Raw genomic sequence first — 22,396 nt, forward strand, 5'->3', positions numbered from 1 at the left:
ATGAAATAGGCATCAAAAGAGCAATTCTCACTGATGCTTTTAGGAACCTTGTCCGAATCCTGAAGTCTGCTCAGTTGGCCATGATTTGGGTCTCATGGCCTCATGCCAGCCCCTGGTGGCCATCCCTTCCTCATCTAAGGGTTCAGAGCTGGTGCTTTTCATAATCCAGCTGAATCCTGAAGCTGCCAACGTTCACCCACTGGTCTCCATTGGAGAAACTTATATTTCCCTTTTTAAAGTTGTTAGATCACTACAGTCATAGCATTTTTATTAAATAGGTTACATAATTATGCATCTTCAGATTGGAGCCTCCATTTGTGTGGGGCAGCATCTTTCCAACCTAGGAAAATTAAAAGCTATTGTTTTAATTCTATCATATTGCACAGAAGTCTTCCATTGCCCTTGATTTTTTTTTTTTTTTTTGCTCCATTAGTAATGTAATGCCTTTGTATGATGGCCATGTACACAGGAAGGTCTCTTGCCTTTCTATATCTCTAACTTCTTTTCTTTTGTGTTTTCATAACTGTATTTGCAGTATGCCATACCCAAATATGACAATAGAATAAAAGCTATTCAGTGACCTCTTGAAAATATCTATCTAGTTTGGAGACAACCCATAGTTTTTGTTTCATACTCAAACAAATCCATAAACTGTCTTTTTAATTTCAGAATTAAATACACTAAGTTAGGTATTGAAATAGGAGTTTTGTATCTATTAGGATATTTTACAATCTACTATATTAAAACATTAAAACAGAAGAGATAATTATTTCTTGAATTAAACATTTTTTACTCAGTGGTTGAATATTCTATATGTAATAGACACTCTCCTGGAAGAACTGGATTCTCATGGTTGGAATACCGTTGATAATAATTAGAATAAACACTGAAGAACACTCATGCCCCCTAGAGGATTTGGGAATGGACATGATGTCGTTTTAGCATACCATTCCCAACCTCTTTTGTTTATGATAGATCCAAAACATCTTTACTTACTTACTATTCTGCTTACATTGTCAGGTCAAATGCTATCATTCTTATTTCACTTGGTCGACTCTAATACAGCTAACCTAGGATTGAAGGGAAGTTGAAGGAAAAGAGGTTTTGGTTCAACATTTAAGTATTTTTCTTTTAGAGAGGCACTAACTAGTTCTTAACTACATGATAGTGTGGCAGTAATCCTTTATTTTCTGTTTTTAAGTTACAAAATTATCATCCACTTGGTATTATTATATGCCTGGGTCATTCTAAATAATAACTAGTGTTCATAACTTTAGATACTAATAATATTCTTGTTTTAATAAACAGTCTTCTCTTGATCTCTACAGACATATCTTCTATTCATGCATGAAAGAAAGTACACAATTTCTTTGTAAGCTATTTTGTGATAATGTCTTTGATCTTTGGGCTAGATGCAGAATCAGAATCAAATTTATACGACATTCCCTTTCCAGAATGACATTGTTTCCTTCCTAGGTAAATACATGTCTTTGTTCTAAACATCTCAGTTCTGAATCTCAGTCGTTTATAAACTTCCAAGAACTAAAAATTATACAAAGTCTAAACCCCATCCTTCTTTTCATACTCTTTTTTTGCCCATATCTCCGTGTCACTGTTAGGAAAGAAGGTCATCCTGGGGGTCAGCTATGATACCAGCTGAGTAGGGTGAGGGAGAAGGAGAATACCCTGATGCCATATGCTGGGGTTGACATTGTCCTTTATCCTTCAGAATCTGCATGACCCAGGAAGTAAATAACATAGTTGCCATTTTATAGATAAGAAAACCGAGGTTCAAACTGATGAAAGAATGAATGAATTTTGCTGTGAAATTTTGATCCTGCTTAACTGGATGAACTGTGGTATCAAAGGAATTAGAAAAGCAGGAAGTGCTACACTGGGGTTTCTTTTCATTTTTTTAATGGTGGAAATGAAGAAGATAAATTTGCTTTTTACATTGGTTGAGTTTAAGGTGAAACTTGTAAAATAGGCCAAACTGGCCAGGTTGCCACACTGCCTCTTTAGAAGCGAACTGTGACCCCCCCCAGTTAAGGCGATTCCAGAAAGTTTTCAGTGGAAACAAGGATTTCAAGTAAATATCAATCGCAGATAAAAGATGTGACAAAGACAACTTTCCAGGACAGAGATCATTGTGACATGAGTCCCTGGGTCTGCTGCTTGAACATTCAAGTGAAGGTTTACCAGGAAAGATGTCTGCCTTTGTGTTCCGTGTAGTGTCTTAATCTTCTCTGCTGTACTTGCTTCTGACAGACAAAAATCGGATCGGGAAAGCTGATGGGGCCCAAAGGCGTTTCTGTGGACCGCAACGGGCACATCATCGTGGTGGATAACAAGGCGTGCTGCGTGTTCATCTTCCAGCCAAACGGGAAAATAGTCACCAGGTTTGGTAGCCGAGGAAATGGGGACAGACAGTTTGCAGGTACACTCGATGGTAATATGTACACCCCCTTTTTTATGCCTCTTCTGCTCACATTTGCATGATGATGGAGCATGTTGAAGACGCCTCACCCCCAGTGTGTTTTCTGGCTTATGGAAAGATACTGGGGATGAAATCTAAGCAAAAAGCATGGTTCTGTGCTTCTCACCGATGTCCCCCACAGTAAGCTGAACTGTCATCCGTGCGTGGTTTTGATTGGTGGCTCTTCACAATTCAGAAGTCTAATCGACGACTGCTGGAAGTAAATAAAATATATATTTTACAATAAAATGTTTTTGTTTTATATATTTTATTTACTTTTTTTTTTACAGAGAGGAAGGGATAGGGATAGGGAGTTAGAAACATCCATCAGCTGCCTCCTGCACACCCCCTACTGGGGATGTGCCTGCAACCAGTACATGCCCTTGACCGGAATCGAACCTGGGACCTTTCAGTTCACAAGCCAATGCTCTATCCACTGAGCCAAACCGGTTTTGGCTAAAATATTTTTAAATAAGAATCTATTTAGGAACAGTGGAGCAATTCCTGTCTCCACCTAGCTGTAGCTTTATTTAAGGAGCCTCTAAATGAGAATTTTTCCACCTTTTTTATAAGGTGATTATAACAGAGCAGGTGTCCAGAGCATTTGCCTCGTATGGGAACGGCAGTCTCTTTAGTTTCTCTCTTTGGTTCACTGCATTGCAGTCACAAACTTACTTAGTTTCTCATGTCTGCAAGAAGAGGCTGAAAGCAGTTTACTAAATTTCCTTCTTGCAAGGATGTTTTTGGCTCATAACCTTAATTTGCATAATCTTTCTTTGTGCTTTGCCTCCAGTTCTGCCGGATTCTGAATGTCACCTAAAATTATAAAATGTGGGTTGTCTGCTCTACTTTATAAAAAAAAAAAACTTATATGTTAGAGTCTCTTTTCCTCCGTGCTGAGAGTTACCATGCCTTTCCCCAGTGGGAACAGAAGACCCTAAAATGACTAGCACATACTCAGACAAGCTGGCAGATGTGACATTCAGATGGTGGTTTGGAGAATGAATACTGATGCTTATTGCTCATCCATTCTCGTTAGGGCTACTGGAACTCTTAGCTGGATCTGGAAGGAGTCAGCATAGACAGTCACAGATGTAAGGTGATAGAGATTCTGGAGCCAGAATCTGGAGCCAGAGGTCTGGCTGAATTATCTTTCAAGGACTGAGGCTCACTGTCTTTGTTCTTTCTTAAATAACTAAGTAATATATTGTGCTATGTTGTCATAATCATTTTTGTTGTTATGGTCATCTCATATTTTTTTTCATCTTTATTGCAGGTCCCCATTTTGCAGCTGTAAATAGCAATAATGAAATTATTGTTACAGATTTCCATAACCATTCTGTCAAGGTACTATAAACACATCAATTATTGTTACCTTTCAACTGCTTTGATTGAGAAACCCGTTTGGGAGAAAACAATGTAATGTTCACATATATACAAAGGACCTAAAGGAGTTAACCTAGAAGAGCAGATTTTTGCTTCTCCTTAAAGATGCAGGTTTTAATTTAAACATACACACTTTGGAGAGACAGAAAATTGAACAAAATATGGTGGCAATAAGTTTCTTAATTTGAAATTATGTACATGGAGACAACTTGGAAATTAAATTGGAAAAAAGCAATTGCTTGAACTTCAAGAGGCAGAACTTTCTGAAACTTAATATTTCATTGCTATTTAATAATTGAAACAAAACCACTTTATCGATTTTCTGCATCATAAGGCCTTTCAAACAAAATTAGATATTAGAACTCTGCGACAACAAAAAATTTGGAGAGGGAAATAGCCTTAGCATTCATTCATATAGCGTATTTCATACTTCTTAGAATGTTTTCACACAACTGATGTTCCAAAGAAAACATTGCCCACTCCTGTTCCCCAAATAATATAGTACCTCTTTCCTCTTCTTTCTTCTTTCTCTTCCTCCTCCTTTTTCTTCTTCTTCTTCTTTAATATGGTTTTATTGATTTCAGAGAGGAGGGGAGAGGGAGAAAGAGATGGAAACATCAATGATGAGAAAGTATCATTGATTGGCTGCTTCCTGCACGCCCCCCACTGAGGATTGAGCCCATAACCTGAGCATGTACCCTGACTGGGAATCAAACTGTGACCTCCTGGTTCATAGGTCCACACTTAACCCCTGAGCCATACTGGTCAGTCGGGCCTGGTCTCTCTCTCTTTTTTTTTTCTTCTCTTCTCTTTGATAGCCGTTGCCCTTAGCTTTTATGGATAGCTAGAATTTTTTGTTTGTTTTCCATATAACACAGAGCCATTAGCAAAAGCTCTGGATTCGGGTCACATCTCTTGATAAATATAAAAATTATAATACCTATAAGTCACGGCTAACAAGTGGTCTGGTTCATTCTTTACCTATTTTCATTATATATTTTCTTTCTGTGGCAAAACAGGTAAGACTAGATTTAGCATTCTCCATCATTCCAAGACAAAGCAAAAGCACCTAAGCCATTTGAAGCACACCAAGGAAAACATACTGACTCAGAGTCAATGCAAACAGACCAACAAAAGGTTATTTGTAGGACCTAAGAGACAGATCAGAGAATAATAAGTTGTGTTCTTATGAGCATTCTAACACTTCCATTGGTCTCTTAAGCTGGAATGCTTTATGTGAAAGGAGTTGAAAGAGTCAGGAGAGGTTTTTAAAACATGGTATCTTGGTAAAAGCTAGTTCTTGTCTGTGTCCTTTGCAAAGAACCAAAGAGGTAACTTGCTTACTTGGCAAGCAATTAATTCAGGAAGTGGTCAAGACTTTTTTTTTTTTCTTTTCCAAATTTTAAAGTAAGTTTAGACTTTAGAGATGACAGTATCTCACTTTCTCGAGGTAGGTAAGTAAAAGAGAGCCATTTCTTGGTCACAGAGATGGTGATAAGAGAATCTCTAAGAGGTCCTGAGACCTTCCTCAGATTAGATCTGTGTTTAGATGTAGTGAACTTCCAATTTCACATCTCAGGAACCCTTACTCTCTTGGTGCCTTGGAGGTAATACCTTTGGATTTTTACTGAGTATTTCCACACTGGTAGACTGCGTAATAATGAAACTTAAAATAATATCCTGGAGACATTTCAAAACCATTAAGTATCTTCTGAATCATCAAGATAAAATTATGCTTATATAGTCTTATCATTAACACTTATTCTCTCAAACTCAGTAATCTGTATTTGATACATATATATCCACACTCAAATAATAAGAACGTTTAATTAAATGCATCAACCCATTACTTGCCCATATCAGATTAGAGAATTTGCTTAAGAGTTCTGTTTAGTTCCCAATTCTGTCAGCCTCCCTTCTCTCAGCAGTCTCAGGGTCATATAAACTCTCTATTTTAGCTAAAAGATATTCTGAAAAAAAATATTAAAAAGCCCTTATTTTATTACTCACCTTCTGTTCTCTCTCTCTCTCTCTCTCTCTCTCTCTCTCTCTCTCTCTCTCCCTCCCTCCCTCTCTCTCTCTCTCTCTCTCTCTCTCACACACACACACACACACACACACACACACACACACACAATTTCCCTGTTATAATTGTGAAATCCAGCCTATTCTTTCTTGCTATGTTGACTTAATAAAATGGTAATAAATTCTAAGCATATGGCCTAACAAAAACCTCATACTTTCTGACGCAACTTTGAATCATCATCTATCCTGTCAGAAATACATTGCTTATTCTTAAAATTTAGCTATTTATTTAAAGGCAGAAAGAATAATATTGTTGACAATTACAGCTCTACTTTCTCATACTACCTTATGTTTGTATATATTTTATAATTTATAATGAGGCATTTTTCATTTAAGTATTAATAACCAGATAAAAGCTAGAAAAAAGAACTAATTTAACAAATGCTAAATCAGATTTATAGAGTAAATTGGGAAACCACAAGTACGGTGAGAACCTAGTTTGTAGATTTTTTTTTTTTAAAAGAATGTCTAAAAAAAAGAATGTCTTAAATTATAGGTCTTGTTATAAATAACCTGCTCAGACAGATATTTTAAAATCCATAATATTGACTCAGCTATTTTCATTTGAATTGAAATAATTTTAAAATATTTATACAGGTGTTTAATCAGGAAGGAGAATTCATGTTGAAGTTTGGCTCAAATGGAGAAGGAAATGGACAGTTTAATGCTCCAACAGGAGTAGCTGTGGATTCAAACGGAAACATCATTGTAGCCGACTGGGGCAACAGCAGGATCCAGGTAGATTAAAGTGCTAATTTATCTGTGTTGAGTGATTGGTATTTGTTAAAAAGTGAAGAATTAACTGTCCCTAGACCTTAATGTTTTTCATTCTCATGGGTTAGGTCATAAGACCATAGATAATCTCATAAGAAGTGCCAGACTAAGGAAGGTGGAGACGAAAAATGTCAACATATTACCAGAGTGAAACCCTCTAAGTCAGGTGTTTTTAACACCTATTCCAAAGGGTTTGTGGGTAAAATTCATGAGGTCATTCGAACAAAAATATTATATTTTTGTTTTTACTAACTTCTAATTAAAAACCATCATTTACTTTCATGATGGATATAGGCAAAATCACATTCTTTTTTTTAATATCTATAACTTTGTCACCAAGAGAAATCACAAAAATTTTCATGTTACAGTTGCAGACATCTCCAATGATCATTTATGCTCATTCAAAATTATAGTTATTAGTAGGCCCATCACTATTTCTTGTTATTTAATATATTAGTTTAAAAAGCACACATATTACTCTAATTAAAATTTTCACAATATTTTTATATTTTAATATGATTGTTTTCTTTCATAATATCACATATTTTGTTTCATGTTTTGCTAAGTAACCTGAGCCAAAGAGGAAGTCTTAAGGAAAAATTTAAAATATATTGACTGAATGAAAATGCAAATACAGCCTGTCGTATTTTGTGGCATGCAGCTAAAACAGTGCCGAAAGGGAGATTTCCCGAACCCAAGCTTTGTTGAGATTGACATATCACACTGTGTTAGCTAGTGTACAATGTGTTGATTTAATACTCTTATATATTGTAAAATGATTGCCACCATAGCGTTACATAACATCATCACGTCACAGTCACATTGCTATTGGAGGAGTACACGAATGGGATTCCTCCGTTGCTGGTGGGGTTCTTGGGGTACCGCTGAAATAGTGCTTTCGGAATTCCCCGTGAGAGAATGAGGTGTGGTAGGAGACTTTGTTTAGAGAAATAGTTCTCAGTTTCCAGTGTCCCATTCCCCTCAAACCAGTCCTGAGAGAGGAGCAGCTGTGGGTGCAGCAAAGCCATGCCCGGAGCTTCCTTTCCATGCTGCATCCGAGTCCAGTTCAACATTCAGGCTAATTGAGGTCCATTAGTCCATTCTGTGGAGTCCACATGGCGGCGGGCCACATGGACAAATGCAGGGGAGCACGCCCCCTGCCACAGGGCTCAGGTGCAGGTAGCAAGGGAGAGGCCAAGAGCCAAGAGCCGAAAGGAGAGAACTCTCTTTGTTCAGAAGTTTAAATATTCAGTGTCAAATCCTTGCAGTGGCCATGCCCATTCTGGCCAATTACTTGTCCCCAGGTATGATTGACAGACAGGTAAGCACTTTCCCATGTCACTCAGACCTTATTGGGCATGTGTATAAACTGCCTTTGCCCAGCCCCTCCCCCAGCGGTCAGTAGGGAATACACTCGGAGAGTGTTAAATTAGCAAAGCTGTATAAATGGAATGCTATATTATTTAGTCCTCCCTTTACTCCTTTCCTGTTAATAATAATAGCCAGGTTATTACAGCAGAATCTGCATAATTACTTTTTTTTTGTGTGTGTGTGTGGTGAGAACATTTAGGTCTTCTCTCTTGGATGCTTTCAAGTGCATAATACAGTATTGACTGCTATTGCCATCCTGTGCATTAAATACCCAGAACTCACTCATCTTCTAACTGGAAGTTTGTACCCTTTGACCAACTTCTCCCCATTTCCCTCACCCCCCAGCCCTGGAAACCACCACTATACCTGAGAGGGAAATTAATAGCATAAATGCTTACATTAGCAAAGAGGAAAAGTTGAAAATCCATCATCTAAGCTCCCCCCTCGAAAAGCTAGAAAGGAGGAAAGCAAACTGAAAGCAAGCTGAAGGAAGGAAACAGTGAAGATAGGATCAGATCGATGAAATTCAAGATAGGGAAACAATAAAGTTGGTTCTTTGGAATGATCAATAGAATTGACAAGTCTCTAGCAAGACTGACAAAGAAAGGGAGAAAAGACACAAAATACTAATATCCTATAGACTCTGCTGACTTCAAAAGGATAATAAGGAGATTCTATGAACAACTCCACATGCATCCATTAGACAATGTGGATGAAATGAACCAACTCCTCAAAAAGTACAAACTCCACTTTGTATAAATAAATGATTTGAATAACCTTATAATGATTAAGGAAATTTAGTTCATAATTTTAAAACTCCCCAAAATTAACCTCCAGACTCAGATGGTTTCACTTGAGAATGTTACCAAATGTTTAAAGATTCATTTTTTAAGCACCACCCAGGGCAGCAGTTGCCAACCTTCAGACCTCCTGGACCACCAGTGGTCCATGGACCACCGGTTGGCAACCGCTGATCTAGGGCATTCCCCTCCAATCTGACCGCTGTAGGAATAAAAGTATGATCTGGTGGCTAATGGCATGTTCTTTGTCAGTGACACTTAGAGAGTGCGAGGAGAAAAAGCAAGGTAAGTGGAGGAGAGAGGTATTGTATGTTCGATAGTGACCTAAACAAACCTAGATACACATGCTTTTACAAACATTCGTAAACTATTTCTCATCATATTACTAAAACTTTTCCCGTAACACTCCATTTTTGATAGGTTTTTGATGGAAGTGGATCGTTTCTGTCCTACATTAACACATCCGCTGACCCACTCTACGGTCCCCAAGGCCTGGCCCTGACCTCAGATGGCCACGTTGTGGTTGCAGACTCTGGGAACCACTGTTTCAAGGTCTACCGGTACTTACAGTAATGGTGGGCGGCCGGCAGCCCCTTGCAAAGGTCTTGCACTATAAACTGGAATGGATTTCTCGCCGCGGGACCAGATTATACTAGACTTTTCATGCTAGAAGGAATCATTGGTGAACTTTCCAAGGTTATTTCTGAATGTAACAATTTCCTTAAAAACTGCGTATTTGATTTCTGTCATTGACCTTTAGGGTTAAAAAGGAACTATAGACACTGCAAAGTTTTACACCTGTGAACTATGGCTTATAGGACAGGGATGTATGTAGTGTAACCAATTGTGCAAATCAAGTAAGCATTAAAAAAATACCTGGGAGATCTAAAGGTATTTGTTAAGCCTGTGAATGGCAGCCTTTGCACAGAGCTTCCAAAAACAAGACAAAAACAAAACAAAAACAAAGTCTGTTGTAGTTATACCCTTTAACCTCGGTCACAAGACCTGGGGGACCTTCTAACCTCACTTTTACACTTGGTATGACTCTTGTGACATTTTTTGGGCTATCAATAACTACATATAAATTACTTAAAAAAAAAAAATAAGACCGTCTTGCAAAAATCCTCTCACCTGGGATTAGCAAGCCTCTGAGTTGAGCACTTAAAAATAAATGCAAACTTTCTATCCTTCCTGGGTTAGATCAAAGATCCATTTTTGGGTTCTTTTCACCTTCTCTCTCCTAATCACCTTTGTCTCGAAAAGCTAAGTACATTTTTTCCAGGGACTCTGAAACCTGAAACTCTCAATGCTTTGGAAAGCATATGATAATAGTAATGCTACCTGTTGGTAAACAAACAGCCCAACTCCAGATCAATGCACTGGATGTAATCAAGAAGAAGTTACGTTTTATGTGCCATGTTCTCACCTGTGTCTCTCCTCTTCCACTTCATGAAAGCGAAAGCTTTACCTCCTGCAAAATGTCAGCACATGTAGTAGGACACCAGTATCCTAGGACAGAGAGCCATAAGTAGCCCTTCGGAGGACGATGGTGTCAACCAAAGGCATGTGACTGAGTAACGGTTCCCCCTTAGAGAGCAAGTGTTACCAAAGTTGTGAAAGCGTTACAGGTAAGGACATGTTATGGTTATTTATCATTGTCTAATGAATAGTAGAGGCATTAAAGGACTATGTATACATGATTAGGGTAAGGTAGAATGTATCATATATATCTCTATAAATAGCTGAATCTTTGGTGTATTGAAATAGGCAGCACTCTGAAAGACAGAAAGCATCGTCCAGCCTTTCTTCAGCACATTCCTTTACGGAGCAGCTTCAGGCCGTCCTGTCCTAGTAGAACAAGCCCCAAAGCAGATTTCATCTTTGCCATTTCCCAGGAATGATGGTATCGGCTGACTTTGCATCAGAAAATGACCTTCTGGTCTTTCAAAAAAAAAACCAACACAAACAAACAAAAACAGGTCAACAGAGAAAAGTTAAACTTGAATTACATGTAGATGAGCTATAAATGCATTTTGAGAAAGAGTAAGAAGAATTTAGTTGGCCCATTAATCTGTCATTGGCACTGTAAAGATGTGGTTTATTTTCACTGTTTAGTTTTCTACTCAGTTCTACCAAATAGGATGTCATGTTTGGCATTTTCGATGATGACTTTGGGATCTTCTTCACTGAAAGCACCTTAGAGCTGTACTATAAGAAAGCATTTCCCATATGTATAATTATATGAATGTGATGTTTATTGCTTTTTAATTTATAATTCAGCCCTTTTCATCTAGGATTTTTTTTTTTTAATTTAGAAGGAAAATCTAGATACTTCCAGTTGTCTATCAAATTTATGCCCAAATCAACCTCTGGAAAATTTTTTTTTCAGAAAGATTTACACTTAGATTTAGTACATCTTTAGTTAGGTAGAGTTTTCAAAATATTGAGATTTTGATAAAAGTATACAGTTCAGTAAAATTTTTAGAATGTTAAGACACTGTTTCCTAACATGAGTGGGAAAAGTCTTTGAATTTAAATATTCATATTTAATGAGTGCCTACTAGGAGCCAGGCTGTTCTTGGCACTGGGGACTTAGTGATGGAGGAAACAGACAAAATTCCTGCCCCCTTGGAACTTACACTCTAGGGAGGGAATTTCATTTTGCTCTTTATTAATATTCTGCCTAAACGATAAGCTAGACTTCTAATAGCTCCTAGATTATTTAAAAGAAAACTTTAAAAAATTGGTGAAATTCATTTTAGTTTATTTCCACAAGTAAAAAATGGCTTCCTATTTAGATTCTGTCACAGGCTATTGATATTAAGACTAGTTTACTTAAAGTTGTTTTTTTTTTTCTTTTTTGCACAACATTTAAATTATATGTGTGAATTTAGAAATTAAGCAGCTATCATACAGTATAATGCTGGATATCTCAATTAGTAGATTGAAGACAAAGCTAATTTTTTTTTTTTTTACATATTAATATTGGCACAAACTGGAATGAAAGAAAAGGTACTTTGATTCAGACCTGTTTATCTGCTACTAAAACACATGCACTCCAGGAAACACTATATTTCCCCCCAAAAAAATATGTAATCATATATGTTAAAATATAAATAACATTTCACATTTGGATACATATGTGCATTTACTGTATTTCTTGGTAAGCATCTTTTGGGGGCAAAGTGCTGCTAAGATACAAATAGACAAGATTTAAGTGAAATTTTGTCACATTCTATGGAAAATGGTTTCTGGTAAACTGAGAAGGATATTTAAAGTAAGTGACTTTCTTCTGGGCTACCATTATTGCTTGATTTCTCTTTGTTAAGTGTACAGAACCTGTCATACATTCATGATACGTAGCACTGAAAAATTATCCATTCAAATTTCCCCCCGGGCACTATGGTCAAATATTGCCAGTCAGAATGTAAAGGTCAGTGACAATGCATCTCTTCCCAGTGCAGACCTCCCCTGCTGGACACGGGTGGTAAAGATCACTTGACCATTCAGAAACACATGAATAAAAAGCCTTTAGGACTTTGCCATTTTTTAATGGTACTTAGTATTTTGATCAAACTATTTCATCTCAAGTAACTTAAGCAAGTCCCCAAGTTTCCTTATTTTCATTTGTTTCTTGACTAGATTTGAGGCAAGTAAATACTACAGGCCCATGAAACTAGAACACACTTGCTTCTACACTAAATATACAGGGTATGTCCTCACATGGGATTAACTGGAATAACGGTACACTAGCAAGTGACTATGGATCCTTAACATTAAGGGGTTCGCATGCATGCTTTGGCAGTGCCTACTGAGTTCATTGGAGGGAATGCCAAATAAACATCAGGTCATCTGTAGATTGCTTCAAATGGGGAAAAAAAAATCTTTTTGTACCTTTGGACTCTACAGGATCCTCTCTATTCACCAGCTTGTGAAAAGGAGGGAGTATTTTTAGTTCAATAATTTTTAAAAAGACATTTCCAGGTAGGGTAAAACTAAAAGCTACTTGCTGCAAACATTATCTAAGTTGTAATACTGTTGCATTCTGTAAACGTTGCAGGGTTTTAAAATTTACAATTACTTTAATATTTTTGATAACTAGAAATCTAGTATTGCCATAAAGGAACTAAGTGCCCATTAAAGATTTGTTTGGTATAAATAAATAATTTTTTTGTTTGTTTTAAATGACAGTAAGCTACAAATCATGGTGTTAATCTTAAACTTTCCCAAGATGAATTGTGTGGCAGTGATCGTGTGGTTGGTTTGTGGAGAACGTATGAAAGCTATTACTATTCTAAAACCGATTGATAAGCTGGCTATGTTGTTCCAATGAATGTACAGCATTTCCATGAACCTTGAAAGCAGCACAGCCTTAAACTCAATGCTTTTGCTTTGTTGACTCGGAATGTTTTGTCATCAACCAGAGTGTATTCTTGTAATGGAATTCTTTATATCGTTCTCAAGTCTAGCTTTTCAGTCCTATGTATAAGTAAACAGATTTTTTTTTGCTTCCCGTTTTCTTTTCGTTTAAAATTTTGTACATTCCACCTGTATAGGCCTGTTTCACCCGTCCTATGTATAGAACACCGAGCCTCGCGCTCTCTGACATTGATTCTGTTGGATGTATTCTCATTTGTTCTTTTATGAATCAAAATGCTGACTGCCTATTTAAAGAAAAGAATAAACGCTGTACATCGAAGTGTTTGTATGTTCGTAGCTGCATACGTACCACAGTATTTTGGATGCTTTTAGTGTACAATAAAACTTTAATTCTGTCTTGAAACATAAGGAGAAACAAGATTCATGCGTATTATCTTTACCATGCACAAAAAGAAAAATCTCAAATCATTATAATAAAGCTTGTTTTCTCCATTTCCAGGGTGGATGTTTGCTTATTTCACATAGTCTCTTCTCTAAGGCAGGGCAATGAAGGAATGTTGTATTGTAGAATTTGTGGAAGGTTAGCCATCCCTCAAACACCTTCCATTAGTGCAGTGTTTCCCAAACTTCTCTCATGATGAGAGTCACCTGGTGGAGTTGTTAAAATACAGATTCCTGAATCCCAACTAAGAAGTGCTAAACTAGAATTTTTGGGAACATATAGGTAAAATTGTATACTTAACTAGTGCTCTATATGTTCCCAAAAATTCTACTTTAGCACTTCTTAGTTGGGACTTCTAAGCTTAGAGCACTAGTTACCTATATGTTCCAAAAAATTCTAGTTTAGCACTTCTTAGTTGGGATTCAGGAATCTGTATTTTAACTCCACCACCAGGTGATTCTCATCATGAGAGAAGTTTGGGAAACACTGAACTAGTGAGAATGTTCTTCCGCCCCCGCCCCCCGGCCGCCAGGGGTCGCTGCGCGCCTTCGGGGCCAAGGTCGGTCCCTCCCACCGCTTCCCCCCGTCACCCCGTCGCCCCGCCCCCGGGGTGGGGTTGGCGCCAAAATCAAACCCTCCCGGGCGTGCCCCGCCCCTCGCCCCCGGAAGACGCTCGGCTGCGCCATGGTAAGAACTGAGGTTGGCGCCGGGGTCCCCTTCCCCCCCAGTCTCCGGCTGCAGGAGGCCCCGATGGGCTTCGGGGTGGGGGCTCCGCCCTGGGCCTCACGCCGGGGGGCCGCCTGGTCCACACCCCGGTTCCCCCCGCCCTTTCCGGCCCGACGCGGCCCAGGGCGCACGCCGCCCACCTGCCTCCGCCGCCCGAGCCGCAGCCGGAGCGCAGCGCGGGGACCCCTCTCCCCCCCCTGCACCTCTCCCAGCTGCACCCTCCTCCGCTGCACCCCGAGGATGGCGGCTGTCTCCCGGGCGGGGGCGGTGAGACCCCGGCATGTTCGGGAGCGGAACCTGAACCTTGCAAACCCTGCCCTCTGTCCGGGGACCCCGAGTCATTTCCCAGCCGGCGCCCCTGCTCCCCGACGGCCGCCCCCCAAGCGCAGCCCCGGAGAGAGAGCACGAGCCCGGGCGGGACGCCCTGGGCCCCGATGCCTCCCCCGCTCCATGACTAAGGTGACCAGACGCCCCGCTTTTGAACAATTTGTTCCGCGTCCCGCGGCGTTTTTAAAGCGTGATTTTTGGATCAAAAATCGGGACTTCTTTAAAACGACGCGGGACAAACTGTTCAAAATCGGGACGCCTCGTCACCTTATCCTTGGCCATGGATGGAGTGGTCTTAGGCATCGCCACGGGTTAGAGGACGTTTCCGAATGGCTGTCCATTTCCTAAGCAACCCAGGGGAATCCTCACTTCCGGTGAATTGTCTGAAAATAAGTTGTTTTCTTGCAAAGGGCACGCATCTCCCTGTGGGGCCCGCGGACAGCTGGTGGGCGGGGAGCTGGCCGCTGTGTCGGGGACGCACCTGGGAGGGTCCAGATCCTCCCTCTGCGAGCTTAATGTCTTTGTGGTCAAGTCATTGTCATAAATCTTCAAAGCTTCATGCTGGCTTTTTTTTTTTTTTTTTTTTCTGCTTCTGTTGGCAGACAAATCAACCTTTAATTAAACAGCTCTAAGATTTTAATATCTTAATTTAGTGAAGTGGCCGTTATTCTTGCCCAGCTAGTGGTAGACAGGGATTTAGGTTGCACGCTGTTTATTTGAAGATTCTTGTCCAGATGTAATCATAGCCAATAACGGCCTCTTTGTGGTTCAACTACCGTCCCAGCCACCTGGGCGTGACAAGAAGCCTAACGGGACCACGCTCAAATCGGTTACCAGGGCTCCGTGGTGTCACATTTCTCTATGATGTTGTTGGCCCAATAGAACTGAAGACTGATAAGGATCACTAACTTTGTCCCTTTCCCCAATCTCTTTCCACTCATAAATCACCTAATATTTAATGTTAACTCTTTTCAGCTGCTTACCTCTGATGATGGAGACCCATGAAACAAACTAGGAAACTTTTTGTAAGCCCTACCTTTCCTATTTTTTTGTTACTGACTAAGAATTAGAGTTAGCATTCTTTTCATCAAAGATGCCTTTCCTTCTCTCTCCTGATGGTGAATTAAGAGCTGTTTTGACTTGGTCCAACTTGCTGAGTAAACAGTTTAATTAAAGTCCAGACATATACTTGGGAAGTGGAGAAAGGCAGAGTGTCCTGCCACTTCTGAGGGTGACAGCTATCTCCTTTGGATTTTGCAAAATTGTATTGTGATTGATCAACAGGGCTGGCTGACTTTAGGAATTCTGTGACTCCTAATTGGGGAAGGTTCCTTTGTTGTCCTCAAGCCAAGTTTTGAGTCCCCTTACTTACTAATTTGAAGACATCTCTTAATTTACAGTAGTAGGAGATTTTCTTTATTCTTAAGTATTAAGTAGATGAGCTTTTAGATGCATGGTTCTGAAATTAAGGCCCGGCCTTTACGCCTGCTCTGTCTAACCCGGCGCTGAGTTCTGGGAAGGCAAAGGCAGTTCACGTTTGAAGATTTCCAGTCCGCGGAGACAAGTAAACATCTTTTTAACTGTAGTAAGTGATGTGGCGAAGCTGTATTCTGGGGACACGTGGAATGGCACTCAGCCCAACCTGTGAGCTCAGAGAAGTTCTCTTAGAAAATGCCTAACTGAAGCCTGGAGAGACTTTTTGGAGTTTCGAATAGGTGAGAGGAGAAGGTGTTTTAGGTAGGACAACATTTTTAAAGGCACCGGAATGGGAAAGCACATTCTCTGTGCGGAGAATTACAAGTAGTGTCTGTATTACAGCTCAGATTGCTAGCTCTCCAGATTTTCATGTAACATTTGAGGTGAGAAGTGGTACCTATGAGAGTAGTCGGATCAGGTGATAGAGGGTCTGTACATATCTGTCCAGGGTGTTGGGGACTTCTGGATGGTTGGGAGCCGCTGAAGGCTTTTGACAGGGCAGCATGTGGACTCAGAAGGTACAGCAAAGTGTGCTTAGGGGGCTGCAGCTGTGTTGCAGGAGACAGGCAAGGAAAACCTGAATTGAGGTAGAGGTGGTAGGCATGGAGCAGACTGGAGATTTGTGAAATAGTTAAGCACTGAAATGGGCAGACATTGGTGATTGGTCGGATGTGGGATAAGATGAAGAGACGAGGATAACTGCCAGGCTGCTGCTCTGGCCTGGGTAGCTCGGTGGTATGTTACTGAGCTCAAGATCTACAACAGCAGGTTTGGCGAGTAGCAGTGGGAGAGGAGGAGTTCAGTTCAGACCTCCTGAGTTTGAAGTCTGTCCAGCAGGCAGGTAGATACAGGAGATGGAAGCTCAGGAGCACACTCAAGGACTCATCTGTAAAGATTTGAGGACCGGGTGTGTTAGTTAAAACCGTGAAAGCAGATGAGATCAGGAAAAGGTGGGAGGAGAAGAGGGCATTGATAGAGAACCCCGAGGAACTGCCGTGTTTGAGAGTAGACAGAGGAAAAGGAGAAAGATAAACTTTAAGGGTACTTATTTTACCCATATGGCTCATCAAGGAAGGCAGGATTATTTTATTGCTGTGAAGATGAGTGGTGGATTCTAGGGCCTGCAACACCGTAAAGACTCATGCTCTGGTGTATGTTCAGAATGGCAATTCCAAATCCTCCCCAGGTGTCATGGGCTCTCATTTTCTGATGGAGTTTCCAGTTTGATATGGCCGATTTTTAATTGTTGTTTTAAGTATGCCTGCATTTGTAGTGGTATGACATGTTTTAAACTTATTCTTTATGTGCAGTGTTTGAGAAAGATGCAGATGTTTAAGAATCATGAGTGCAGAGTCCGCTATTAGAACACTAAGATGATGGTTCTCGTTCTCTTTTGTTATTTTCTGTGAATCTTTGAGTTGAGAAAATTTGGCTTTTTAAAAAAATATATTTTATTGTTTTTTTACAGAGAGGAAGAGAGAGGGATAGAGAGTGAGAAACATCGATGAGAGAGAATCATTGATCAGCTGCCTCTTGCACACCCCCTACTGGGGATGTGCCCGCAACCAAGTTACATTCTCTTGACCGGAATCAAACCCGGGACCCTTCAGTCCGCAGGCTGACGCTCTATCCACTGAGCCAAACTGGTTTTGACTTTTTTTTCCCCCCCCTTTATTTTGGACTGGCTATCCAATAGATAGTAAAATTTATTATTAACATGCATTTTAGTTACATATTATCTAATTTCAGGTTGGCTAAACGATAAGAGGATGAAGATAACCTGACAAGGGCTCCATTTTCTACCTGGATAGGTTTTTCTCCCTCCAGTCCACCCTCCACAGGGCTACTACAACTTCTTACTAAAGTGTAATTCTAACCTGTCACTCCCTGCTTTAGAAATTGTGCCATAGCTGCTCATTGCCCAGAATAAAGTCTGCCCTCTTTGGCTGGACAATCAGCCTTCCATCATCTGGCCCCCAGACTACCTTTCTCACTCTCCCTGCCGCTCCCTGCACATGCTCCATACAGTTATCACCCAGAGCCTTTCTGGAACAGACCATGCACTTCTATTACATTGTACCTGGACACCTTTCTCACCGGTTTCTCAACTCACCAAAATCCTCCTCATCTCTGACTTTCCTAGTGAACACTCCCTCCCTCCCTGAGTGGAATTAACTCATTCTGACCTGGGTAGCAATTCAGTCTGTTCTGGGTAACAATCTGCGTGTTCATCAATTACAAATAGTTATATCTATGTATTTTCTTTGATAGACTGTAAGTCTTTCTAAGGTAAATGCAGTACTTGCCACTGGGTCATTTGATAAATAATGAATTTATACAGAAAGCCAGGCTCTGTCTCCGTCACAGTTTTAACTGTACCGGCAGCACCTACCACAAGGCTTGACTATAATCCTAGAATAGTTCAAATCAGTCTTGAGGCCTGGCTGTGACTGTTATTAAGCTTGTTGGTACCAGGCAAAATCATACATAAAACTTCTGGTAATGTTTTAGACCAAGTTGTTTTAAAATGCAGTGTTTTAAAAAATTCAGTGTCTACTTTTTAAATTTTGTGCTTTAGTCGAAGAAAAAAGGACTGAGCGTAGAGGAAAAAAGATCCCGCATGATGGAAATTTTTTTTGAGACGGTAAGTCATTTTCCTTAAGATTTTTTGTATTTTGCATTATTATGTCCTTACATATATGTCATCCAGTGTTAACTGTACTTTTTTTTTTAATCCTCACCCAAGGATATACTTTTTCATCTATTTTAGAGAGAGGAATGGAGAGAGAAACATCGATTTGAGAGAAAAACATTGATAGTTTGCCTCTAGCATGCACCCTGACTAGGACTCCAACTGGACATGTGCCCTGACCGGGAATCAAACCTGCCACCTTTTGTGTACAGGCCTACACTCCAACCAGTTGAGCCAGACCAGCTAGAGATTAACTGTACCTTTTTAATTAGAGATGAATACTCACCAACTTCCTGAAGAATGAATAAAATTCTGCAAATATTTGTGGTGTTTGTAAGCTATGGGATGTGAAATAACCTTATCCCAGTGTTCACAGAGTCTCTTCTATCCAGACTGTCATACACGCTGGACCCAGAATTATATTTCTGAAGCATATATTTGTCCTCTTTCTGCCTGAAACTAATAATAAGATTAGCTCACATCCAGTGAGACCCCCAGCTGGCCAGGGTGAGGTGCCAGCTGGTCGGGGTGAGGGAATGTGGGCGGTTGGCCAGCCAGCCCCACCCCCTGGTCGAACTCCCAGTCAAGGGGACAATTTGCATATTAGCCTTTTATTATATAGGATTATATACTGGACATAATTGCATGTGCAATATAACTGGCAGTGTAGTAGGTTTGTTTATACCAGCATCTCCACAACACGTGAGTAAGCCGCACTATGAGATGGCTAGCTACAACATCACTGGGCGATAGGAATTTTTCAGCTCTGTTATAATCATACAAGAGGCCCGATGCTCAAATTCTTCCAAGAGTAGGCCTGCCTTCCCCCAGCTGCTGGCCCTGGCTCCCCTCTGGCACCCAGGGCCCGGACTTCTCTCCAGTTTCTGGCAGGGACTTGGGCAGCCCCAGATTTGTCTGGAAGGACATCCAGTCTAATTAGCATATTATGCTTTTATTATTATAGATGGCATGTTGACCGAAAGGTCATTATGAAGTGCATAACTGTAATTGTATTAAATTGACTGATTTCGGTTCATATATTCCCATAAACAGGGTGTCCCCCCAAAATGTATACACACTTTGAATGATTATAGAGTCAGTATTTATTACCATACAGTTCGTTTTCAAAATTTAAAGGAATCTATAGAAATGAATAATCTTTTTTTGTCAATGCTTGTTTTTAAACTGATGACTATTCTTGTCCAGGCATTGCTGGTCGGGGTGAGGGAATGTGGGCAGTTGGCATCGCAAACATCAAGAATCATTTTGGCTCTAGCTGATTTGGCTCAGTGGATAGAGCATCAGCCTGCAGATTGAAGGGTCCCAGGTTCGATTCCAGTCAAGGGCACATGCAAGGTTGCAGTCTCGATCCCCAGTAAGGGGCACGCAGGAGGCAGCTGATCAGTGATTTTTTTTTCATCAATGACGTTTTTTCTTTCCCTCTTCATTCCTCTCTGAAATAAAAAAATAAGAATTTTGTTTGTTTTGGTTTTTTAAAAAAATATATTTTATTGATTTTTTACAAAGAAGAAGAGAGAGAGATAAAGAGCTAGAAACGTCGATGAGAGAGAAACATCGACCAGCTGCCTCTTGCACACCCCCTACCGGGGATGTGCCCGCAACCAATGTTCATGCCCCACCAGAATCGAACCTGGGACCTTTCAGTCCGCAGACCGACACTCCACCACTGAGCCGGCTCGTTTGTTATTTTTGCAGCCTTGGTTTGTGTTGCCAGTTTTGTGTCATAAACTTTATTTTTTTTTATATCCTGATTTTAAAAAAAGTCTAGTGGCACTTTAGGATAAATTTTCTTTGTTCAAAGCTTTGTCTGGCTTCACCCATTATTTTAAACCAGTTAAACCTGAAAAGGAGTGAAAATTAAGTAAGTTATCAGCTGTTAAAGTGTGTATACATTTTTTGGGGACATGTTATATAGTCATTTATATGAATACATATATGTATATATTTGAAGTTGCTAATGTACTACAAAAATAATGCTTTGGCTCTAGCCGGTTTGGCTTAGTGGATAGAGCATCGGCCTGAGGACTGAAAGGTCCCAGGTTCAATTCCAGTCAAGGGCATGTACCTTGGTTGCAGGCACATCCCCAGTGGGGAGTGTGCAGGTGGCAGCTGATCGATGCTTCTCTCTCATCCATGTTTCTAACTCTCTACCCCTCTACCTTCTCAATAAAAAAATCAATAAAATGTATTTTTTTAAAAAAGAATTCTTTGCCTGTTCATCCTTAATAACATGCTAACGGTATAGCTCAATGATAGAGAACTTGCACCTGAAAAAGTCTGTTTCACCTAATAACTTTGTGACTTTAAGGAAGTTATTTTACCTAAGTCTCAGTTTTCTCGTCTAATTAAGGAGGATAATAATAACTGTACCCAGCTCACAGTGGTGGTATAAGAATTAAATGAAGTAATCTATATAAAACACTATAATGCCCAGGTCATAAGTGCTAATTAAAAGTTACCTAGTGGTAGTTTCACACATATATATATTTTTAAGGCCTAGAAGCATTGTGTTCATCTGTCCTTCAACGTCTCTGTTTAATGCTGGGGAAAACTAGTATATGCTTGAGGCCATTTTCTCTGTCCACTGAAGTGACCACATTTTAGTTCTGAAGCTAGTTCTTTGCAAGCTCGTTTGTTTGCAAAGCAATTCCACTGGGGCAGCCAGTATGCCTGGGGCTCTTCCTGGATGACCACATGTCATATAGGCAGATGTCTCAGTGAGTTCATGTCCTTTATCCAGGGAATCTGAAATATTTGCAAATAGATTTGATTGATTTTTTAAAATGCATTAGACACCTAAAGTCAGTAATTTATTGCAAGTTCTCTGAGACCTCACAGTATTATCTTTAAACAGTTTGTTCCCAGATGTGCAAAAATTGATTTCACACCCTAAGATCAGTGACTTCTCAGTTTCCTTAATTTAGTAAATCTTTAAGTGTAGTGAGATGAAGTTACTCTTTCCAACATTTTATTATGAAAGAATTTTACAGTGATACCTATGTATCCCACTTCTAAATTCTACCATTAACGTTTTACTCTACTTGCTTTATCACTTATATATTCTTCTGTCCACTCCTTTATTCATCCATCAGTTCGTCTTTGGTGGGAGGATATATACCCAGGTACCAGTCTTTTGTCAGGTATATGTTTTATGAATATTGTCTTCTAATCAGTATTTGTGTTTCAAATTTCTTCATAGAACCTTGGATAAGCAGAAGTTTTAAATTTTTAGGAAGTCTGATTTCCATCATATTGAAGTTGCCTTTTCAAGTTCATTTTAGAATAAGTAGATTCTAGATTCCAAAACAGTTACCACAATAATTACTGTCTAATTGCTGAGTATGTCCATTTTAAATATTTTATTTTGGTTATCCAAGTTTTTTTCATCACTTTAACCAAGGCTTATTACAAAAAGAAAGGAGTAACTGTAAGATTAAATA

General features: G+C 39.7%; 2 protein-coding genes across 9 annotated transcripts in view; both read left to right on the forward strand.

Moving 5' to 3' along the window:
• TRIM2 (tripartite motif containing 2) overlaps positions 1–13,764 on the forward strand; it is a 121,103-nt gene extending 107,339 nt beyond the window's left edge. For all 7 annotated transcript variants that reach the window (XM_084883961.1, XM_084883957.1, XM_084883959.1 and 4 more), the window contains exons 9-12: positions 2,269–2,437; positions 3,753–3,823; positions 6,545–6,685; positions 9,313–13,764. In XM_084883961.1, coding sequence (XP_084740087.1) covers positions 2,269–2,437; positions 3,753–3,823; positions 6,545–6,685; positions 9,313–9,465 — 534 coding nt within the window. In that variant the 3' untranslated portion in view covers positions 9,466–13,764. The remainder of the gene's footprint in view (positions 1–2,268; positions 2,438–3,752; positions 3,824–6,544; positions 6,686–9,312) is intronic.
• Positions 13,765–14,359: 595 nt separating this feature from the next.
• MND1 (meiotic nuclear divisions 1) overlaps positions 14,360–22,396 on the forward strand; it is a 48,373-nt gene continuing 40,336 nt past the window's right edge. Inside the window, exons 1-2 of one of the 2 annotated variants that reach the window (XM_084883975.1) lie at positions 14,360–14,401; positions 18,822–18,887. In XM_084883975.1, coding sequence (XP_084740101.1) covers positions 14,399–14,401; positions 18,822–18,887 — 69 coding nt within the window. In that variant the 5' untranslated portion in view covers positions 14,360–14,398. Of the gene's footprint in view, positions 14,402–15,027; positions 15,142–18,821; positions 18,888–22,396 lie in introns of those variants that run through there. The other variant, XM_084883974.1, reaches the window with a different exon arrangement.

This window comes from Pipistrellus hanaki, assembly GCF_964339955.1.
Source record: "Pipistrellus hanaki genome assembly, chromosome: 5".
In the NCBI taxonomy this organism is placed as follows: domain Eukaryota; kingdom Metazoa; phylum Chordata; class Mammalia; order Chiroptera; family Vespertilionidae; genus Pipistrellus; species Pipistrellus hanaki.